Genomic DNA, 24,067 nt, shown 5'->3' with positions numbered 1-24,067 from the left:
AAGGAATCCAAGAGGGCATTAGATGATTATTTGAGTAGAAACAATGTGCAGGGGTATGGGGAAATGGCTGGGGAACAGCACTAAGTCATGATGCTCATTTGGAGAACTGGTGTAGACACGATGGGCCATATGGCTTCCTTCTGCTCTATAATTGTTATTTTGTGATCTTGGCTTGGACCGTGTGACTGCTGAAATTAGCTCCTATGCCTGAGCTAGAGATGAAAAAAAAGAGTTAAGATTTCAGCTCCTGGATAAGACCCCAGACATTAGTCCAGACATTAAGAGTGGCTTTGGCTTTCACTACTGTCAGGTAAATAAATCACCAGATGGACAAAAGATCAATCTTCATACCACATCTGAGGAGTTAAAAAGGTGCCTTAATTGCCTTAAGTACCTGCCTGATTGAAAAGAATAATGGATACACAATGGAGCAATAAGGTTCCTAATTCACAAATAAATCAATGTTTCAGAGATCAAATCTAAAGCTAGAGGGAACTGTTTTCAAAAAGCTTTTACCTCTCGCTGGTTGTGTTTCCTACTCCTGTGCAATTATCTCATTTGCCAAACTTTGGCCATTAGTTTTGGTCTGAAAGTAATGATCTTGCGATTTTACTGCATCTTAGTCTATCCGGGAGGAAAGGGTGAGCAGTGCCCCCCTACATAGTCCCCAATGTCTAATACTATTGAATTGTGGTTTCCTTCTTGAATAAACTTTGAAATATCTTGGGGGGGGGGGGGGAAAGAGTCCAGCAAAAATTACCAAACATAATTTGATCTGGGGTGGGAAGTGAGAAGAGAAGAGGATTCTAGTGAAGTAATGTTCCATTTATACCACAGAGGAATGTTCATTTTTCAGGTTTTTCTTTGAAAATTTGAGAATTGGATCTCTCCATCGGAAGGAAAAAAAATGCAGGGCTCTCGGGAAAGAGGAAAGTTGAATTAATTTGTAGCTCAGAGAGCGAGCACAAGTCCAATGAGTCAAACTGCCTCCCTCCTATGCTGTAAGATTCAATGCTTCTGTCACTGGTGAGGTACTGCAATTTCAACAAAAATCCTTCAACATAACACATTGAATATTCACCAGATTATTAGGTCTATATTCAATACTCAAAGAGTGCTTCTTACAAACTCACAACTGCAGCCAAGGTTAGAGGAGACAAAACCCATTGTTAACATGCACATACAAACTAAAGCTCACTCCCACAGGCAGCACTGAGCGCTTAGGATCTTTACACCCATAGGTCAGGCTTCTATTCTTGAACAACTGCAGTGTCTTTTGGTCATATTCTACAACTACACACCACTTGCAAGTGGATAATAAATATGTCTACAACACTTTAATGTACTGCACTTTTTAAATACAGCTGGACCTCTTTTTAGAAATTAGACACATGTTGAGAAAAGTATCCTGTAGTGTGCTTGAGAATGCAAAAGCCTGCTGTGTTGTGCATGGGGGTGGGGCGAATGTTTATGATTGTTAATATTATTGTTATTTTACTATGGTGCGTTATTGTTGTATAAATTCAAAAATTTTCAATAAAAATTATTTTTTAAAAAAAGAATGCAAAAGCCATGTAGGATCGTTGGATCAATCAAACCGTATGCTGATTTGCATTGCCCAACTTGCACTTTTTATTATGGTGGTGGGGACTTGGGTGCTGGCAATGCACCTGAAAGGATAAAGGCTGATAGTACAAATTGAAGGGCAAAAGTGGCGGACAAATTAGCAGCTTACCTGTCAAATGAAGTTGATTTCCAGACAAAATCCACTTGGAAGTTGTGAGTTACTTCAACTGGAGCGCCAACACTGCTGCGGAGTTCAATAGCGATCTCATCCCCATAATCTGTACAGGTAGGTTAGAGACACAACACTCAACCTGACCAAGTCAGGCGTAATCATTTCACACTCATCCAACCTGCAGTTGACCTCAAACACTCCAGGATTATCAAGTAACTTCTATACATTTATGTGCCTACTAAAACGGTCACAACTGAACAAGTTGCTCTCAAAACCCATTTCCAGTTTTGTATTGTGTGTGAAGTTTAATAAAGCCTTGCAAATTCAGAGGTATCTAGGAGGTGGATCAGTTCTCATCTCTTTCCCCCAAATCTGTTCTAATAGGTAGTCTGGCCTGCCCTGGAAGTATTTATCAGGGAAGACGTAACAATAGCAGCAAAGGAAATTAGAAAGGAGCTAAATCCTGAATTGATCAAAAGTGAGACGAGATGCTACAAAAAAAAAGTATCAGAGAAGTCAGTGAAGTTAAAGAACATTTGAATACCAGGTCTGATGGAACATATTCCAAGAAAAATGGAGGTGAAATAGCAAAGATACCTCAGGATGGTAGGAATGTGTACAGCAAATGACTGTTAATGCCTACTTTACCCAGGGTAATTAATGTCATGCCAAGAGGCTGGAAGTTGAGGTGCCAGAATCATGAAGCATTTTGGTGAACTAAAAAAGGAGAAACCATTCCTACTGGGAGGAAGGCCTATAACCAGAGAACACGGATTTAAGTGGCAAATCAGGCCAGGGAACATAATTCCACCCCCCAAGTGGTGTCAATAGTCTGGAATGTGTAGTTTGCAAGGGCAGTGGAAGCAGATTCAATAATAACTTTCAAACGGGAATTGCAAATGCAAGAGCTGGCTAAATACTTGTCTGTTTCGTGTTTCTCTTTTTAATCCTTGTACGCGAAACATTGCAGTTTTCATTTTCAACTGCAGACCTTGGTCAAACTGAAAACACTCCGGTCTAATATACTGGCCCAGGCTTCCCCCTTGATGCTCTGTGGCATAACCTGTGATGTTGTTTTGATGGACTGCGCTATCAACCAATCAACTCCATTGCAGATCCTCAATGCAGATTGACGATTTTTATTCCGGAATGCCTTGCTAGGTGACTGTGTTTGGTTTCAGTTTTATTTCGGGATGGAGCTGAAGAAGGCTTTCAAGTTCTGTCTCCCTGAATGGGTAAAATTATTTTGAAAAACCCAGTTGGAGGCTGTTTTTTTCTGCTCAGCTGAGCTGAATCCATTTGAATCTCTCCCCCAGAAGGGGGTGGATCTCTCTCAAAAACCCCAGTTGGGAGCTGTGTTTTCTCCTGAGCTGAAGCAGTGGAATTCTCTCTCAAACCTTAGCTGGAACTCCCTTTAGGTAAAGAGCAGTTAGTAAGCATTCAAAGCTTGAAGATAGATCTGGGGAGGGGTGACTTTCCAGACTACTCTCCCATTAAAAGGTACCAAACCAATCGAAGGCCTCGCGAAAATTGCTGCTCTTGATATTCTGGTTAACTGAGGCAAGCTGTTGGTGAGTCTGCTGAAGCTGACCACATATCAGAAAATGAGCAGGCCTGAAGTGCATTGTCCGAGGGTAAGGCTCAGTCCAACACGCGTTGAAGCATATCCCTGGAGGGGATCCCACAGCCTGATAATAAGCCTGTGTGGCCCAGAAGATCCTAAACAACCGTTGATTGCAATGCTTTGGAAGATCGCCAGCTACAAACACTGCTACGTCAGCAGTAAAGAACCATCTCAGGCCATTTAAATCCATGTTATTTTCAATCCTTTCCCCCACCTTATGTTTGTCTGGGTGGAGGGTGGGCCAAGGCTTGGGGAATAGTTAATATTAGCAGACCATTCTGGCAAGGGTTCGCGAGGGCAATGTCCACGGTGCTTAACACACAGGTGGTGCCGAGTCCAGAGATAGCGATCTTTGAAGTGTCAGAAGACCCGGGAGTTCAGGGGGCGAAAGAGGCCGATGTTTTGGCCTTTGCCTCCGTAGTAGACCAGAGACGGATTTTATTAATGTGGAGGGATTGGATTGGATTTGTTTATTGTCACGTGTACCGAGGTACAGTGAAAAGTATTTTTCTGCAAGCAGCTCAACAGATCATTCAGTACATGGAAGAAAAGGGAATTAAACAAAATTCAAGAAAATACATGAGAATACATAATAGGGCAACACAAGATATACAATGTAACTACATAAGCATTGGCATCGGTTGAAGCATACAGGGTGTAGTGTTAATGAGGTCAGTCAATAAGAGGGTCATTTAGGAGTCTGGTGACAGTGGGGAAGAAGCTGTTTTTGAGTCTGTTCGTGCGTGTTCTCAGACTTCTGAATCTCCTGCCCGATGGAAGAAGTTGGAAAAGTGAGTAAGCCGGGTGGGAGGGATCCATGATTATGCTGCCCGCTTTCCCCAGGCAGCGGGAGGTGTAGATGGAGTCCATGGATGGGAGGCAGGTTCGTGTGATGGACTGGGCGGTATTCACGACTCTCTGGAGTTCCTTGCGGTCCTGGGCCAAGCAGTTGCCATACCAGGCTGTGATGCAGCCCGATAGGATGCTTTCTATAGTGCATCTGCAAAAGTTGGTACGGGTTAATGTGGACATGCTGAATTTCCTTAGTTTCCTGAGGAAGTATAGGCGCTGTTGTGCTTTCTTGGTGATAGCGTCGACGTGAGTGGACCAGGACAGATTTTTGGTGATGTGCACCCCTAAGAATTTGAAACTGCTAACCATCTCCACCTCGGCCCCGTTGATGCTGACAGGGGTGTGTACAGTACTTTGCTTCATGAAGTCGATGACTAGCTCTTTAGTTTTGCTGGCATTGAGGGAGAGATTGTTGTCGTTACACCACTCCACTAGGTTCTCTATCTCCCTCCTGTATTCGGACTCGTCGTTATTCGAGATTCGGCCCACTATGGTCGTATCGTCAGCAAACAAGTTTTGCCACGCAGTCGTGTGTGTACAGGGAGTAGAATAGGGGGCTAAGTACGCAACCTTGCGGGGCACCGGTATTGAGGACTATTGTGGAGGAGCTCCTGTGTTGGTGTGCATTCTTACTGACTGTGGTCTGTTGGTCAGAAAGTCAAGGATCCAGTTGCAGAGTGGAGAGCCAAGTCCTAGGTTTTGGAGCTTTGATATGAGCTTGGCTGGGATTATGGTGTTGAAGGCGGAGCTGTAGTCAATAAATAGGAGTCTGATGTAGGAGTCCTTGTTTTCGAGATGCTCTAGGGATGAGTGTCGAGCCAGGGAAATGGCGTCTGATGTGGACCGGTTGCGACAGTATGCGAATTGAAGTGGGTCAAGGCGTTCCGGGAGTATGGAGGTGATGCGCTTCATGATTAGCCTCTCGAAGCACTTCATTACAACTGACGTCAGGGCCACCGGGCGGACTCAAAGCCCCCGAGTGTAGAGACTTGGGTTAACAACATAGCTGGGTTTCTCAGCCTCGCGAAAATAAAGTTTGCCTTAAGGAGGGTCTACGCTAGGGTTCTCTCGGAGGTGGCAGCCGTTCGTCGACTTTCTCGGGGAAAATGAAAATGCCAGCAGCCGCAGCAATCCGTGGGGGGATGGGGGGGGGGGGGGGGGTGCTTCATTGGGCTGGTGTGGGAAGACTGGGTCGAATGGGGTAATGTCTATTTAATTGTTATTGTATATTCTCTTTTTACACTCTGTTAATGTTCACTCTAGTTTGTTTTATTATTGTTACTACTGTTTTCTTATGAAAAATTCTGCAAAACCTTAATAAAAATACTTTTAAAAAAAAGATTAGCAGACCATTGTTCCATTCTTATGATTATTATGTTCATCTTTTTTCCTGTTATAAATAGTTTATGAAAAATATTTTACTTAGAAATCTGTTGCCGATAACTCATGGAGCAGTCACGGGTTAAAGATCACAGGAAAATACACAAATTATTGGTTACTTCACTTGCGTTTGTACTCCAGGGTCTGTGGGGCTGGAATTGATCGTGCACTAGCCCAGGGTGTCATAACACAAAGGGAAAAATTGCAAGACTAAGGGGAAAGAATAGGCTGAGTAGTTAGACACTTCGGCCAATATCTGGTTAGAAGGGAGAAAACAGAGGCGGAGTTAAAGCAGTTTCTCAGCATTGATAGAAATGGGTTGTGGTGTCTGAAGGGTTCTGCTCTGGGATTACTTCTATCTACATTAATGATTTTTGATATAGAGTGAGGAGTGGGCTGATTGCAAACTATACTAGTGCTGAATTTTAAATAATTGAAGATCAAAGTAAGCTGGAAGAAAACATTGATAAGATTGTTGAATGGCCAGAAAAGTGGCCAGACATTCAGTATCATAAGTTGTGAGGTGGGAGAGGACTATAAGAGATGGGACATGCTCCTATCACTGGCGGGGAGGGTACAGACTCTGAAAATGACGGTTCTCCCCAGATTTGTGTTTCTCTTTGCGCCTCCCCATCTTCATCCCGAGGGCCTTTTTTAAATGGGAAAATAAGGTTATTTCGGGCTTTGTGTGAACGGGTAACCCGTGAGTGAAGAAAGTGTTGCTGGAGCGCAGTTGGGGGGAGGGTGGGTTGGCGCTGCTGAACTTTTGTAATTACTACCGGGCAGCTAATATAGCCATGATTAGGAGGTCGGTATGGGGGGATGGGAGCGAATGGAGGCGGATGAGCAAGTTTTTGGGTACAGGATAGGTGTGCGAGGTGCACGGGAAGCCCAGCAAATCATGTCCACATGTTTTGGGCAAGCCCGAAGCTTAAGAGGGTTTTGGCAGGGTTTCGCTAGGGTGATGTCCACAGTACTCAAAACACAGGTGGTGCCGGGTAGAAAGGTGGCGATCTTTGGAGTCGCGGAAGAGCCGGGAGTTCAGGGGGCGAAAGAGGCCAACGTTTTGGCCTTTGCCTCCCTGGTAGCCCGGAGACGGATCTTATTAATGTGGAGGGACTCAAAGCCCCTGAGTGCAGAGACCTGGGTTAGTGACATGGCTGGGTTTCTCAGTCTCGAGAAAATAAAGTTCGCCTTCCGAGGGTCAATGTTAGGGTTTACCCGGAGGTGGAAGCGGTTCGGCGACTTTCTCGGGGAAAATTAAAATGTCAGCACAAGCAGAATGCCAAAGGGGAGAGGGGGAGGGCCAGACTGTTGTTTTATGGTTGGGGTGTGTGAAGATTGTGATGGGGTGGAAATGTTTATTGTACCATGTTTATGTCGCTGTTATTGTTATTATTATAAAAATTGCAAATACCTTAATAACATTTTTTTTTTATAAAGAGGATTGGGAAGTCTTTAAAAGCGAGCAGGGGACAACTGAAAAAGCAATAAGAGGGAAGATGATGAAGTATGAGTGCAAGCTAGCTAGTAATATAAAGGGAGATTAGAGGAGTTTTTTTCAATATATAAAAGGCAAGAGAGAGGCAAAAATAGACATTGGACCACTGGGAAATGTGGCTGGAGAAGTAATAATAGGAAACAAAGAAATGGCGAACGAACTGAATAGTTACTTTGCATCAGTCTTCACGGTGGAAGACACCAGTGGGATGCCAGAGCTCAAGAAGAACCAGGGGGTAGAGGGAAGTGCAGTGACCATTACGAAGGAGGAGGATCTGGGGAAACTGAAAGGTCTGAAGGTGGATAAATCACCTGAACTGGATGGACTACACCCCAGGGTTCTGAAAGAGACACTTCGAGATTGTGGAGGCATTGGTGATGATCTTTCAGGAAGCACTGGAGGCAGGAAGGGTCCCAGAGGACTGGAACGTGGCTAATGTAACACCACTGTTTAAGATGGGAGGGAGGCAGAAGATGGGAAATTATAGGCTGGTTAGTCTGACTTCGGTCATTGGTAAGATTTTAGAGTCCATTATTGAAAATGAGATCGTGAAGTACTTGGAAGTGCATGATAAAATAGTACTGAGTCAGCACGGCTTTGTCAAGGGGTGGTCATGTCTGTTATTTGAGGAAGTAACAAGGAAGTTAGACAAAGGAGAACCAGTGGACGTGATTAATTTAGATTTCCAGAAGACCATTGACAAGGTGCTGCATAGGAGACTATTAAATAAGTTAAGAGTCCATGGTGTTACAGGAAAGATCCTGGCATGGATAGAGGATTGGCCGACTGGTTGAAGGCAGAGTAGGGATAAAGGGGTCTTTTTCAGGATGGCAGCTGGTGATTAGTGTACCTCGGGGGTCGGTGCTGGACCACGCCTTTTCACAATATACATAAATGATCTGGAAAAAGGAGCTGAAGGCACTGTTGCTAAGTTTGCAGATGATACAAAGATCTGTAGAGGGGCAGGTAGGATTGAGGGAGCAGGTGGGCTGCAGAAGGACTTGGACATCTAGCAGAGTGGGCAAAGAAGTGGCAGATGGAATACAATGTGGGAAAGTGTGAGGTTATGCACTTTGGAAGGAGAAATTAAGGCATAGACTATTTTCTAAATGGGAAGATGCTTAGGAAATCAGAAGGAGTCCTTGTTCACAATTCTCTGAAGGTTAACATGCAGGTTCAGTCAGCAGTTAGGAAGGCAAATGCAGGACTTCCGGTGGCGGCAATGCGGAGCTAAGCCGCACATTCGGCAGCTCCCGCTGAAAACGGACTTTGGGGCTCTTTTCAGGGCCCCCAACGGAGCTGTGTCGGCAAATCCCGACGTGGGAAGAGGGCAGGAGTCGACCCCTACAGTCCTATGGTTCGGACCAGGAGTGGGGTAAGGAGAAAAACGGAGAGAGCACCCCTGAAAAAGCGGGGGAAGGAAGACAAAATGGCGGTGGGCTCAGGAGCAGCAGGCGACTCTGCTGCGCTGCTTCCAGGAGCTTAGGTTGGATCTGCTGGAGTCGCTGAAGGTAACCAACAGGGAGCTGATGGAGACCCAGACAGCCCAGGGGGCTGCGATCCGGGAGCTGCAGCAGAAGGCCTCCGAAAGGGAGGATGAGGCCGTGGCCGTCGCGGGGAAGGTGGAGATGCACGAGGCGCTCCATAAAAGATGGCAGGAGCGGTTCGAGGAGCTGGACAACCGGTCGAGGAGGAAGAATTTGCGGATCCTGGGCCTCACGGAGGGGCTGGAGGGGTCGGACCTGGCAGCCTATGTGGCGGTTATGTTAAACTCGCTGATGGGGGCTGGGTCCTTCCAGGGGCCCCTGGAGTTAGAAGGGGCCCACAGAATTCTGGCTAGGAGGCCCAAGCCGAACGAGCCGCCGCGGGCGGTGTTGGTGCGGTTTCATCGGTTCGTGGATCGTGAGTGTGCGTTCCGGTGGGCCAAGAAGGAGCGGAGCAGCAAGTGGGAGAACACGGAGGTGCGGATCTTCCAGGACTGGAGTGCGGAGGTGGCTAAGCGGAGGGCCGGGTACAACCGGACGAAGGCGGTGCTCCACAGAAAGAGCGTGAAGTTTGGCATGTTGCAGCCGGCGCATCTGTGGGTCACATTCAAGGACCGGCACTTTTATTTTGAGTCCCCGGAGGAGGCGTGGGCCTTTGTGCAGGCCGAGAAGTTGGACTCTGACTGAGGGTCGGGGGTTTGTAAATAACTGTGTTAACGTTTGGTTAACCAGACGAAGGCAGTGCTCCATAGACGGAGTGTGAAGTTCGGCATGTTGCAGCCGCCGCGTCTGTGGGTCATCTATAAGGAGCGGCACCGTTATTTTGAGTTCCCGGAGGAGGCGTGGGCCTTTGTGCAGGCTGAGAAATTGGACTCAAACTGAGGGTCTAAGATGGGGGATGCTGTATAATACTGTATTTGTATTTGCTTGGTTTAATGCAAGATGTGGGTTGGCCTTAGGGTGGGTGGGGTGATGTCGATTTGTCTTTTCTATATGGGTTTTTCTGTGGGGTCTGGTGGATGGGTTCGGGCAGGGGGGCAAATGGGGAGTTCGGGGAGCTGGTGGGGGGGACTGACAATGGGAGTAGCCCTGGGTCATGGGTTGAGAATCGTGGGTCGTTGCTGGCTGTTTTCTTTCCCCGCGCAAGAGCAGGGGGGGGGGGGGGGAGTTAGCTGGCTCACGGGAGTGCTATGGAGGGAGGGGTCCTAGCCGGGGGGGGGGGGGGGGGGGGGGTACCGGGTTGCTGCTGAAACGGTCAGGAAGGAGCTAGAGGACGCGGGGGGGGGGGTGGAGAGTTGCCGCCGTGGGAAACTGGCAGAGCGGGGTACGCTGGCTGGTGGTGGGCAAGGGATGGGGTATGGCTAATCGGCAGGGGAGGGGGGCAGGGAGCCCTCTGATCCGGCTGATAACCTGGAATGTGAGGGGGCTGAATGGGCCGGTCAAACGGGCCTGGGTATTTGCGCACCTGAAGGGGCTGAAGGCGGATGTGGCCATGCTCTAGGAGACACACCTGAGAGTGGTGGACCAGGTTCGGCTGAGGAAGGGATGGGTGGGCCAAGTATTTCACTCAGGGTTGGATGAGAAGAGTAGGGGGGTGGCGATCCTGGTGGGGAAGAAGGTGTCGTTTGAGGCGTTAAATGTGGTGGCTGACAGTGGCGGGAGATATGTGATGGGGAGTGGTAAGCTGCAGGGGGAGCGGGTGGTGTTGGTGAATGTTTATGCCCCAAATTGGGACGATGCGGGGTTTATGCGGCGTATGTTGGGCCGCATTCCGGACCTGGAGGTGGGGGGGCCTGATCATTGGGGGGGGGGGGGGGGGGGGGGGGGGGGGAGACTTCAACACGGTACTGGATCCCCCATTGGATCGATCCAAGTCCCAGACGGGTAGGAGGCCGGTGGCGGCTAAGGTGTTGAGGGGATTTATGGACCAGATTTTTGGGGGGGGGGGGGGGTGGTGGTGGATGGATGGATCCCTGGAGGTTTGCGAGGCCAAGGGCCAGGGAGTACTTGTTCTTCTCCCACGTACATACGGCCTACTCGAGGATTGATTTTTTTGTCCTGAGCAGGGGGTTGTTTTCGAGGGTGGAGGATGTGGAATATTCCGCCATTGCCATTTCAGATCATAAGACATAGGAGTGGAAGTAAGGCCATTCGGCCCATCGAGTCCACTCCGCCATTCAATCATGGCTGATGGGCATTTCAACTCCACCTACCAGCATTCTCCCCGTAGCCCTTAATTCCTCGCGACATCAAGAATTTATCTATCTCTGCCTTGAAGCCATTTAGCGTCCCGGCCTCCACTGCACTCCGCGGCAATGAATTCCACAGGCCCACCACTCTCTGGCTGAAGAAATGCCTCCGCATTTCTGTTCTGTCATGCCCTGCACTGGGTGGACCTCGGGCTGGGGGAAGAGAGGGACCAATGTCCGCTCTGGCGCTTGGAGGTGGGGCTGCTGGCAGATGAGGAGGTGGCCGAGAGGGTTCGGGGTGTATCGAGAGGTACCTTGAGGCCAATGACAACGGGGAGGTCCGAGTGGGGACGGTCTGGGAGGCATTGAAGGCGGTGATGAGGGGGGAATTGATCTCCATCCGAACCCATAGGGAGAGGGGGGAGCAGAGGGAGAGGGAGAGACTGATAGGGGAGATGGTGCGGGTGGATAGGAGATATGCGGAGGCTCCAGAGGAGGGATTGCTGGGGGAGAGGCGTAGCCTTCAGGCCAGATTCTTTTTTTTTTTTTAATTTAGATTACCCAATTATTTTTTCCAATTAAGGGGCAATTTAGCGTGGCCAATACACCTACTCTGCACATTTTTGGGTTGTGGGGGCGAAACCCATGCAGACACGGGGAGAATGTGCAAACTCCACACGGACAGTGACCCAGAGCCGGGATCGAACCTGGGACCTCAGCGCCGTGAGGCGTTTGTGCTAACCACTAGGCCACCGTGCTGCCCTTTCAGGACAGATTCGACCTATTGACTACTAGAAAGGCGGAAGCTCAGTGGAGGAAAGCACAGGGGGCGGTGTATGAGTATGGGGAGAAGGCGAGCAGGATGCTGGCACACCAGCTCCGAAAGCGGGACGTGGCCAGGGAGAATGGGGGAGTGACGGATAAGGCTGGGAAGGTGGTGCGGAGGAGAGTAGATGTTAATGGGGTCTTCAGAGACTTCTATGGGGAACTGTACCGGTCGGAACCCCCGGTGGAGGGGGGGTGGAATGGGGCGCTTCTTGGACAAGCTGCGATTCCCGAGAGTGGAGGAGGAGTAGGTGGAGGGACTGGGGGCGCCGATCGAGCTGGAGGAGGTGATCAAAGGGATAGGGAGCATGCAGTCGGGGAAGGCGCCGGGACCGGACGGGTTTCCGGCGGAATTTTATAAAAGGTATTTGGACCTGTTGGGTCCCCTGTTGGTCCGGACCTTTTAACGAGGCAAGGGAGGGGGGGGGCTTTGCCCCCAACTATGTCACGGGTACTGATTTCCTTGATCCTGAAGTGGGACAAGGACCCTCTGCAGTGCGGGTCATATAGGCCGATTTCGCTGCTAAACGCCGACACTAAGCTGCTGGCGAAGATCCTGGCTACTAGAATAGAGGATTGCGTGCCCGAGGTCATTCAGGAGGACCAGACGGGGTTTGTGAAGGGAAGGCAGTTGAATGCAAACATGCGAAGGCTCCTCAATGTCTTTATGATGCCGGCCATGGAAGGGGAGGCGGAGATAGTGGTGGCATTGGATGCGGAGAAGGCCTTTGATAGGGTTGAGTGGGAGTATTTGTGGGAGGTGCTGGAGAGGTTTGCGGAGGGGTTTATCCGATGGGTGAGGCTGCTCTACGAGGCCCCGATGGCGAGTGTAGCCACAAATAGGAGGAGGTCGGAGTACTTTCGGCTGTACCGGGGGGCGAGACAGGGGTGCCCCCTGCTCTTCGCGTTGGTGATTGAGCCCCTGGCCATGGCATTGAGGGAGTCAGGGAACTGGTGGGGCCTGGTGCGGGGTGGAGAGGAGCATCGAGTGTCGCTTTATGCGGACGACCTGTTGCTGTATGTGGCGGACCCGGTGGGGGGGATGCCGGAGGTGATGAGGATTCTTAGTGAATTCGGGGGTTTCTCTGGGTATAAGTTGAACCTGGGCAAGAGCGAGTTGTTTGTGGTGCATCCGGGGGATCAAGAGGAGGGGATTGGTAGGCTCCCACTGAAGCAGGCAGGGAAGAGCTTCAGGTACCTAGGGGTCCAGGTGGCTGGGAGTTGGGGGGCCCTGCACAAGCTCAACCTCACAAGGTTGGTGGAGCAGATGGAGGAGGAGTTTAAGAGGTGGGATATGTTACCGTTGTCACTGGCGGGCAGGGTGCAGTCCGTTAAGATGACGGTGCTCCCGAGGTTTTTGTTCCTGTTCCAGTGCCTCCCCATCCTTATCCCGAAGGCCTTTTTTAGGGGGGTCAACAGGAGTATTACGGGATTTGTGTGGGCGCATGGGACTCCGAGGGTGAGAATGGCATTCCTGGAACGGGGCAGGGAGGGGCTGGCGTTGCTCAACCTCTGTGGGTACTATTGGGCTGCCAACGCAGCGATGGTGCGTAAGTGGGTAATGGACGGGGAAGGGGCGGCACGGAAGAGGATGGAGGTGGCGTCCTGTGTGGGCACGAGCCTGGAGGCGCTGGTAACGGCGCCGTTGCCGCTCCCTCCAACGAGGTATACCACGAGCCCGGTGGTGGCGGCTACCCTCAAAATTTGGGGGCAATGGAGACGACATAGGGGAGAAGTGGGGGGCTCGATGGAGGCCCCGATACGGGGGAACCATTGGTTTGTCCCAGGGAGCATTGATGGCGGATTTCTGGGCTGGCACAGGGCAGGGGTTGAGAGGTTGAGGGACCTGTTTGTGGAGGGGAGGTTCGCGAGCTTGGGGGAGTTAGAGGGGAAGTTTGGGCTCCCCCCGGGGAACATGTTTAGGTACATGCAGGTGAGGGCGTTTGCCAGGCAGCAGGTGGAGGGGTTCCTCTTGCTGCCCTCACGAGGGGTGCGGGATCGGTTGCTCTCGGGGGTGCGGGATCGGTTGCTCTCGGGGGTGTGGGTTGGAGGGAGGATTTCAGACATATACCGGGTAATGCAGGAGGTAGAGGAGGCCTCAGTGGAGGAACTGAAGGGTAAATGGGAAGAGGAGCTGGGTGAGGAGATTGAGGAGGGGACGTGGGCGGATGCCCTGGAGAGAGTGAATTCCTCCTCTTCCTGTGCGAGGCTTAGCCTCATACAGTTCAAGGTGCTGCATAGGGCCCACATGACTGGGACGAGGATGAGTAGGTTTTTCGGGGGCGAGGACAGGTGTGCTAGGTGCTCGGGGAGCCCAGCGAACCACGCCCATATGTTTTGGGCGTGCCCAGCGCTGGGGGAGTTTTGGAAGGGGGTAGCAAGGACGGTGTCGAGGGTGGTGGGATCCAGGGTCAAGCCAGGCTGGGGACTCGCAATTTTTGGGGTTGCACTGGAGCCGGAAGTGCAGGAGGCGAAAGAGGCCTGTGTTCTGGCCTTTGCGTCCCTAGTAGCCCGGCGGAGGATCTTGCTCCAATGGAAGGATGCGAGGCCCCCAAGCGTGGAGGCCTGGATCAATGATATGGCGGGGTTCATTAAATTGGAGAAGGTGAAATTTGCCCTGAGGGGATCAGTACAAGGGTTCTTTAGGCGATGGCAGCCTTTCCTGGACTTCCTGGCGGAACGGTAGGGAAATAGGCCGGCAGCAGCAGCAACCGGGGGGGGGGGGGGGTTGGATCGGCGGGAGGGAGAACTGTATACATGGGTTTGTGGGATGTGGCGGGTGTTATCTCTTTCCCTTTTGTTGTTGTTTGGGTGCTCTTTTGTTTTTGTCTTTTGTTTGTAGTTGCTTTTGAAGTTGGGTGGGTATTGTTCTTGGGGTGTTACCGCGGTTGTTTTGTTAATAGAGTTGAGATGTTTATATTTTGTTAATATTTCAATAAAAATTATTTTTTTTAAAAAGGAAGGCAAATGCAATATTAGCATTCATGTCGAGAGAGCTAGAATACAAGACCAGGGACGTACTTCTGAGGCTATATAAGGCTCTGGTCAGACCCCATTTGAAGTATTGTGAACAGTATCTAAGGAAGGATGTGCTGGCCTTGGAAAGAGTCCAGAGGAGGTTCACAAGAATGATCCCTGGAATGAAGAGCTTGTCGTATGAGGAACAGTTGAGGACTCTGGGTCTGTACTCATTGGAAGTTTAGAAGGGGGGGGGGGGGGGGGGGAAGAGACTTATTGAAACTTACAGGATACTGCGTCGCCTGGATAGAGTGGACGTGGAGAGGACGTTTCCACTTGTAGGAAAAACTAGAAGCAGAGGACACAATTTCAGACTAAAGGGACAATCCTTTAAAACAGAGAAGGGGCTGGTTTAGCTCACTGGGCTAAATCACTGGCTTTTAGAGCAGACCAAGCAGGCCGGCAGCACGGTCTGATTCCCGTACCAGCCTCCCCGAACAGGCGCCGGAATGTGGCGACTAGGGGCTTTTCACAGTAACTTCTTTGAAGCCTACTCGTGACAATAAGCGATTTTCATTTCATTTCTTTTTCAGATGAGGAATTTCTTCAGCCAGAGGGGGGTGTATCTGTGGAACTCTTTGCCGCAGAAGGCTATGGAGGCCAAATCGCTGTGTCTTTAAGACAGAGATAGATAGGTTTTTGATCAATAAGGGGATCAGGGGTTATGGGGAGAAGGCAGGAGAATGGGGATAAGAAAAATATTAGCCATGATAGAATGGTGGAGCAGACTCGATGGGCCCAGTGGCCTAATTCTGCTCTCATGTCTTATGGTACATTTTTCTAACAAAGTAATAATTATACTTTGAATGGTGAGAAGGTATTTTTTTTTTTTTTTTTTTTTTTTAAGGGCAATTTAGCGTCGCCAATCCACCTATCCTGCACATCTTTGGGTTATGGGGGTGAAACCCATGCAGACACGGGGAGAATGTGCAAACTCCACACGGACAGTGACCCAGAGCCGGGATCGAACCTGGGACCTCGACGCCGTGAGGCAGCAGGGCTAACCCACTGCGCCACCGTGCTGCCCATGAGAAGGTATTTGATGGGAGATGGATAAACAGGGCGACTTGGTTTCACAAAGTAATTAAGTAGTAAGTGAATACAGGAAGAGCAAATGATGATTAAGTCCTGGACAAGTACAGAACATACAATCGAGGATGTAACAGTGGATCTTACCGAACCTTCGCAGCCCTTACTGTGTCGGAACATGTTTTGTCTGCACCAAGTGATGGGAGAACATTTGAGGGCAGCACAGTAGCATGGTGGTTAGCATAAATGCTTCACAGCTCCAGGGTCCGGGGGGGTGGTTGTTGGGTTACGGGTATAGGGTGGCTACGTGGGTTTGAGTAGGGTGATCATGGCTCGGCACAACATCGAGGGCCGAAGGGCCTGTTCTGTGCTGTACTGTTCTATGTCTATGTTCTATGTGCAATCTTTGGCTCGACACTGTGGAACAATGACTGGGATAATAGAGGAGGTAGGACAGATTCGCTTGGATTCTGCTGGCACAAGGAAGGGTGAAAAAATTGGATTTGATTGCACTATCATGGGGTGATTTTATAGATAGGGTGGGACAAAGTAGATAGAAAAGAGATGGAGGGGTTCAGACGGAGGACATTAAATATTAATTTACAAAGAGCCGGAAAGTTGGGCTGTTGAGGCTGTGGAATGAACTAGTGATTGAAGTAGAGGCTCTGTTAACATTTAAAAACAGGTTAGATAGGTTAAAGTGGGCTAAAGCATTTGGGAATAAGAATACGGACAAATTGCTTATGAAGCTGATACACACCAATACAGACTTGGAGTGGGTGACATTGTTTCAGTGCTGCAATTTCAACACATGTTGAAATGAACTAAAATAGGAACTCGTACCAGTTACTGAAAATTCTCCCATCACCTGGTGCAGACAAACTTTGCAGCACGAGGGTCAGCATTGAAGACTACATTTCAAACCAGTGAAGAAACAATTTTAGAGCATTTCATAATCAAGACATTTCAAGTGCTTTGCAGCTAATCGAGTACTTTTATTTTGAAGGGCAGTCACTATTGCAACACAAGGAAATGCTGCAACCAATTTATGCACAGCAGGGTCCCACAAAGCCATGCGACAAGTGATCAGTAATGTGTTTCAGTGATATTGGTTTAGTGATAAATATTATTCAGGAGTCTGAGTAGAGAGAAATTCCACTTCCCCATCCACTAGAATGTCGCAGCACAGGAGGCAACCATTCAGCCCACCCTGGCTCTTTGAAAATCATCTAATTGATCCTTGTAGTATTTTAGGGTTCATCAACTTAATAGAAGAACAAAAATCAACTCAGGGACAAATTAAAAGGGGGCCACTCCTAGTAGGGGGCCCCTGCTTATTTTACAATTAAGCCCTAATTTTTTTTGGCCTCTCGTATTTGTTCAATTCTCTTTTGAAAATTACTGAATCTGCTTCCAAGCTGCTCAGCCAGTGCACCTTTCATAGCGTGATGGGAATTTGTTACGTCCCTGAGGTGACCGATGGGGCACTGGTTTAACGTGGCATCCAGAGGACTGTCCCAGAATGCAGCACTTACACAACAGAAACTTTTCTTATTATTCATATGCAAACACTGAAGGCTTTTCAGCTGTACAACGGTTATAGATTTCAATTAGTAAGATACAAAGGATACTGTCCGGGACTTTGATCACGTGGCCGATTCCTTTCCAAAGAGGTGCCAAGTCACCTTTGTAGCGCAGACAGATCTCATCGCCCTGCATCAGGCGCATGTCTGAAAAACAAGAGTGAAGGGAGCTAGGTGACAGCCACAGTACACAAGATTACAGTAATATCACTTCAAACTGTCCGCTCATTCACACAGAGCTGCTCCAACACATAGCTGGCTGATTTTTAGATAATTGGTTAAACGTTGGCTACGTCTTAGTAAGAGGCAGACTAAAGTTTACCAATTCAGTTTGTATATCCTTCTCCCAAAAGAACCAATTTTTTTTTTTAATAAACAATTTTATTGAGGTCGTTTTTGGCTTTGTAAACAGTTACAGACATCCACAGAAAGCAAAAAAGGCAAAAATGTGCAAACATCCATGTACATTCAATACTTCAATCATAACATACTGCACAAGCCCACTCCTCTCCCACCGGTACTACCCGCCACCTCCGGGCGAACCCCTGTACAGATCCCCTCAATGCGAACTTATTTTTTCCACACCCAGGAAACTCGACATGTCCGCAAGCCACAACTCAGTCTTCGGGGGCTTTGAGTCCCTCCACGCCAATGGTATTTCGTCGCCGGGCTATCAGGGAAGCAAAGGCCAAAACATCGGCCTCTTTCTCCCCCTGGACTCCCGGGTCTTCCGAAACCCCAAAAACTGCCACCCCTAGACCCATCGCCACCCTTGTTTTTAGCACCTGGGACATGACGCCCGCAAATCCCTCCCAGTACCCCTTAAGCTTAGGACATGCCCAAAACATATGAACGTGGTTCGCTGGTCCTCCCGCGCACCTAGCGCATTTGTCCTCTATCCCAAAGAATTTGCTCATCCGAGCCACCACCATGTGGGCCCGGTGAACGATCTTAAATTGAATCAGCCCGAGCCTGGCACATGTCGCGGTCAAATTTACCCTACTCGGGGCCTCTGCCCACAGCCCGTCCTCCATTTCCCCGCCTAGCTCCTCCTCCCATTTAAGTTTCAGTTCCTCCATCTGGGATCCTTCCTCCCTCATGAGCACCTTATAAATATCAGAGACTCTACCCTCCCCTTCTTTCCCACTAGAGACTATCTGTCTTGGATCCCCATTGGCGGGAGGCGTGGGAAAGATGGGACCTGTCTTCGAACAAAGTCCCGCAACTATAGGTACCTAAAATCATTTCCCCATACCAGCCCAAATTTCTCCTCCAAGCTCCTCAAACTCGCAAAGCTCCCTTCCAGGAACATATCGCCCACCCTTCCCACCCCCACCCGCCGCCATGCTCGAAACCCCCCATCCATACTCCCGGGGTTGTCGCAGATTGGCGCCCAAACCGACGCCCCCGTCTCCCCTACATGCCTCCTCCACTGGCCCCATATCCACAGGGTCGCCACTACTACCGGGCTGGTGGAGTACCTGGCCGGTGGCAGCGGTAGAGGAGCAGTGACCAGGGCTGCCAAGCTGTAGCCCCTGCACGAAGCCGCTTCCACCCGCTCCCAGTTAGACCCCGTACCCACCATCCACTTCCTTATCATAGCGATGTTGGCTGCCCAGTAATAATTAATCAGACTCGGCAAAGCCAGCCCTCCCTCACTGCGGTTCCTCTCCAGCATCGCCTTCTTCACACGTGGGGATTTTCCCGCCCAGACAAAGCTCATGATCATCCTGTTAACTCTTTTGAAGGAGGATTGTGGGACAAAGATCGGGAGGCACTGAAAAACAAACAGAAATCTAGGGAGGATTGTCATCTTTACAGTCTGCACCCTCCCTGCCAGCGACAGCGGGAGTGCATCCCATCTCCGAAACTCTCCCTTCATTTGCTCCACCACCCTGGCCAAATTTAACTTGTGCAGCCTGCCCCAGTCTCGTGCCACCTGGATTCCCAAATACCAGAAATTTTCCTCAACCAGCCTAAACGGTAGCCCTCTCAATCTGTTCTCCTGGCCCCTTGCCTGTACCACAAACATTTCACTCTTGGCCGTATTTAATTTGTATCCTGAAAACTAAACGAACTTCCTCAACATTCGCAATATACTTCCCATCCCGGCCACTGGGTCCGACACGTACAGGAGCAGGTCGTCTGCGTAAAGAGAGCGTAAAGAGAGAGGGGCCTCACGGTAGCATGGTGGTTAGCATCAATGCTTCACAGCTCCAGGGTCCCAGGTTCGATTCCCGGCTGGGTCACTGTCTGTGTGGAGTCTGCACGTCCTCCCCGTGTGTGCGTGGGTTTCCTCCGGGTGCTCCGGTTTCCTCCCACAGTCCAAAGATGTGCGGGTTAGGTGGATTGGCCATGCTAAATTGCCCGTAGTGTAAGGTTAATGGGGGGATTGTTGGGATACGGGTTACGTGGGTTTAAGTGGGGTGATCATTGTTCGGCACAACATCGAGGGCCGAAGGGCCTGTTCTGTGCTGTACTGTTCTATGTTCTATGTTCTATGTTCTACCCTGCCCCTCACCATCCCCTTCCATCCCTCTGCGGCTCTCAGCGCAATCGCCAGCGGCTCTATGGCCAGCGCAAACAGCAGCGGGGAGAGCGGGCAGCCCTGTCTGGTCCCTCGGTACAGCCTAAAGTACTCTGACACTTCTCTGTTAGTCCTGACGCTGGCCTTCGGGGCCTGATATAATAATTTGATCCAATCCACCAGTCCCTCCCGAACCCAAACCGTCCGAGCACCTCCGATAGATAGTCCCACTCCACCCGGTCAAAGGCCTTCTCGGCGTCCATCGCCACCACTACCTCCACCTCCCTGCCCGCCGGGGGCATCATTATCACATTAAGTAATCTTCTCAGGTTGGCCGCCAGCTGCCTACCTTTCACGAACCCAGTTTGGTCCTCCCCAATCACCTCCGGTACGCAGTCCTCCATTCTAACCGCCAGTACCTTTGCCAGGAGCTTGGCGTCAACATTAATCAGGGAGATTGGCCTGTAGGACCCGCACGCCTCTGGGTCTTTACCCCGCTTCAATATCAGTGATATAGTGGCTTGCGACATTGTCGGCGGCAGGGTCCCTCTGTCCCTTGCCTCATTGAAAACCCTCGCCAAGACCAGGCCCACCAGCTCAGAAAACCTCCTATAGAACTCTACTGGGTATCCATCCGTCCCAGGGGCTTTCCCCGACTGCATGGCCTTTAGGCCCCCCAAAACCTCCTCTACTCTAATCAGGACCCCCAGCTCATCCACTCGCCCCCATCTACTGTTGGGAATGTTAACCCGTCCAGAAACCTTTTCATCTCCTCCGGTTCTTCCGGCGGCTCCGAAGTATACAGCTTGCGATAGAAGTCCCGGAATACCTTATTCAATCCTGCCGGGTCCTCCACTTTGCGCCCCTCCCCATCCATCACTCTATCTATTTCCCTGGCCGCCTCCCTCCTCCTGAGTTGCTGCGCCATCAGTCTGCTAGCCTTTTCCCCATGCTCGTACACCACGCCCCTCGCCTTCCTAAGCTGTTCCGCGGCCCTACTCGTGGATAGTGCCCCCAGTTCCACCTGTAGTCTCTGCCTCTCCCGGAGTAAAACCTCCCCGGGGACTCCGCGTGCTCTTCATCTATCCGACCCATTTCCCTGACCAATCTATAATCTATCCATCTCTGCCCTGACTGTCTTGGCCCTGTGGGCCCCAATTGAAATCAGCTCCCCCCGCACTACTGCCTTTAGCGCCTCCCACAGGGTCGCCGCTGAGACCTCCCCATGTCATTCACCTGCAGGTGATTTTGCATACACATCTGAAGTCTCACAGATCCCCTTCTCCAACAGCAGTCCCACGTCTAGCCTCCATTGCGGGCGTTGGTAGCTCACCCCCCCCGATCTGCAGGTCTACCCAGTGCGGGGCATGGTCTGAGATAGTAATTGCCGAATATTCCGTGTTCTTTACCTCCCCTATACAATCCCTGCTTAGTACGAAGAAATCTATCCTAGAATATACTTTATGGACGTGCGAGTAAAACGAGTAGCCCCTTCCTGTCGGCTGTCTGGCTCTCCAGGGGTCCACTGCCCCCATTTGCTCCATAAACCCTTTCAGCTCCCTTGCCATTGCTGGGAGTCTACCCGTTCTGGGACATGACCGATCCAAAGCCGGGTCAAGGACCATGTTAAAGTCCCCCCCCATTATTAGCCTGCGAGAATCCAGGTCCGGGATCTTCCCCAGCACTCTTTTAATGAAGTCCACGTCATCCCAGTTCGGGGCATATATATTTACCAGCACCACTCTTCTCCCCTCCAGTCTGCCCCGTACCATCAGGTATCTGCCCCCCCCCCCCCCCCTGTCTGCGGCTATGCCCTCCGCCTCAAATTGCACCCGCTTGTTGATCATGATTGCCACCCCCCTGCACGTCCAAGTCCGAGTGGAAGACCTGGCTAATCCAGCCCTTCCTTAGCCTGGTCTGGTCAGACACTTTCAGATGTATCTCCTGCAACATAATTACGTCCGCCCTCAGAGCCCGAACACCCGCGCCCTCTTAACCGGCCCATTCAGTCCCCTGACGTTCCAGGTGATCAGCCTGGTCGGGGGGCACCCCCCCCCTCCCCCACCACGCTGGTCAGCCATAGCCTTTCTCGGGCCGGCCCCCGGCCCGTGCGTCGCGCCATTCCTGGCCTGCCTGGTGGCTGCCTCCACCCACGACCTCCTTTCCAGTGCTCAAGTCCCTCCCACGTCAGCAGAACAAACCCCCCCCCTGACTCCCTTGTCTAGCCAATCTGCTAGCCCGGTGACTCAACACTCCAGCGCCTTCCTGTCTCATTCCCATTGTTTCCAAAAGAACCAAATCTTTGCCAAGTTATGATTCACCAACAATCTGTATTTAGATAACATTTTTAAACATACCAGAACATTCCAAATCTCCACAGGTGCAATAAAAATTGACAGTCACATAAGGAAATATTAGGGCAGATGACCAGAAGCTTGGCCAAAGAGGTAGGTTTTAATCTGCATCTTTGAGGAAAGAGTGGAGAAATCCAGAGAGGGAATGCCAGAGTTGTTAATAACAATCTTTATTATTGTCACAGTAGGCTTACATTAACACTGCAATGAAGTTACTGTGAAAAGCCACATTCCGGCACCTGTTTGTGTACACAGAGGGAGAATTCAGAATGTCCAATTCGGGACTTGAGAGGGGAAACCGGAGCACCTGGAGGAAACCCATACAGACACGACGAGAACGTGCAGGCTCTGCACAGACAGTGACCCAAGCTGGGAATCAAACCCGGGGTCCCTGGAGCTGAGGCAGCAGTGCTAATCACAGTGCCACTGTGCTGCCGAGGCAGCTGATGAAAAGGACAGGCCATAAGAGATTTGAAAACAAGGATGAGAATTTTAAGAACAAGGCACTGGTTAACCAGGAGCCAGTGCAGGTCAGCAAGGACAGGGTTAAAAATATTCTTTTACGGTATGTGGGCATTACTGGCAACACCAGCATTTATTGCCCACCCCTTCATTATCCTAGAGGTGGTGTTGGTGAGTTGCCACCTTGAACCCTGCAGTCCATGTGGTGTAGGTACATTCACAATGCTGTTACGGAGTTCCAGGATTTTGACCCATTGACAGTGAAGGAATGACGATATATTTCCAAGTCAGGATGGTGAGATTCGAAGGGGAACTTCCAGGTGGTGTATTCTCATGAATCTACCGCTCTTGTCCTTCTAGGTGGTGGAGTTACAGGTTTGGAAGGTGCTGTCGAAGGAGCTTTGGTGAGTTGCTACAGTGCATCTTGGGATGAAACACACTGCTGCTAATGTGCAGCAGTGGTGGAGGGAGTGAATGTTGAAAGTTACACCAATCCAAGTAGGCTGCTTTGTGCCGGATGGCGTCAAGCTTCAAGTGTTGTTGAAGCTGCATTTATCCAGGCAAATGAAGAGTATTCAATGACACTCCTGACTTGTGATTTGTAAACGAGGAACAGACTTTTGTGAGTCAGGAGATGAGTTACATGCTGTAGAATTCCCAACTTCTGACCTGGTATTGTTACCAATGTTCATATGGCTGGTCCCCACTTGGATATGGATTATGGAGGATTCAGTGATGGCGATGCCATTGAATGTCATGGGGAGATGGTTAGATTCTCTCTTGTTGGAGCCGATTGTCTTCCATTCAAGCGGATGTTACTTGCCACTTGTCCGCTTAAGCCTAAATGTTGTCCAGGTTTTGCTGCATATGAACATGGTCTGCTTCAGTATGGGTGATGGAGGAACAGGACTTATGGCGAGTTAAGGCAAGGACAACAGAGATTTAGATGACCAAGTTTACATAATATATAATGTGTGAAGCTGACCAGCAGTGCATTAGAATATTCAAATCTTGAGGTAACAAAGCATGGATGAGGATTTAATCAAAAGAACTGAGACAGGAGCGGAGTTGGTGATGTTACATAAGTTGAAATCAGTAGTTCAATCATGGAATGGATAGGTGGTCGAAAGTGCACCTTGGGGTCACATATGATCGAGGTTGCAAATAGTTCAACCTCAGATGGTTGCCAGGAAGAGGGATAAAGTTTTTTTTTATAAATTTAGAGTACCCAATTCATTTATTTTTTCAATTCAGGGGCAATTTAGCGCAGCCAATCCACCTACCCTGCACATCTTTGGGTTGTGGGGGCGAAACCCACGCAGACACGGGGAGAATGTGCAAACTCCACACGGACAGTGACCCAGAGCCGGGATCGAACCTGGGACCTCGGCGCCGTGAGGCAGCAGTGCTAAAAAGAGGGATAAAGTTGATAGGAGAGTGAGCAGTGTTAGTAGGAGGAACCAAAGACAGTAGCTCCATGGATTCTGGGTGCCATCTAACA

The 24,067-nt window shown here is 50.1% G+C and overlaps 1 protein-coding gene across 1 annotated transcript in view; it reads right to left on the bottom strand.

Annotated features, from left to right (window-relative positions):
• upf1 (UPF1 RNA helicase and ATPase) overlaps positions 1 to 24,067 on the bottom strand; it is a gene marked incomplete at its 5' end in the record, with an annotated part of 62,192 nt that overhangs the window by 23,251 nt on the left and 14,874 nt on the right. The window contains 2 exons of the mRNA XM_038776578.1: positions 1,736 to 1,844; positions 17,272 to 17,370. Of these exons, the coding sequence (XP_038632506.1) occupies positions 1,736 to 1,844; positions 17,272 to 17,370 (208 nt within the window). The remainder of the gene's footprint in view (positions 1 to 1,735; positions 1,845 to 17,271; positions 17,371 to 24,067) is intronic.

This window comes from Scyliorhinus canicula, chromosome 18 (genome assembly GCF_902713615.1).
Source record: "Scyliorhinus canicula chromosome 18, sScyCan1.1, whole genome shotgun sequence".
NCBI lineage: Eukaryota > Metazoa > Chordata > Chondrichthyes > Carcharhiniformes > Scyliorhinidae > Scyliorhinus > Scyliorhinus canicula.
Note: the sequence above shows the minus strand (reverse complement) of the source record. Positions and strands in the feature narration are given on the sequence as shown.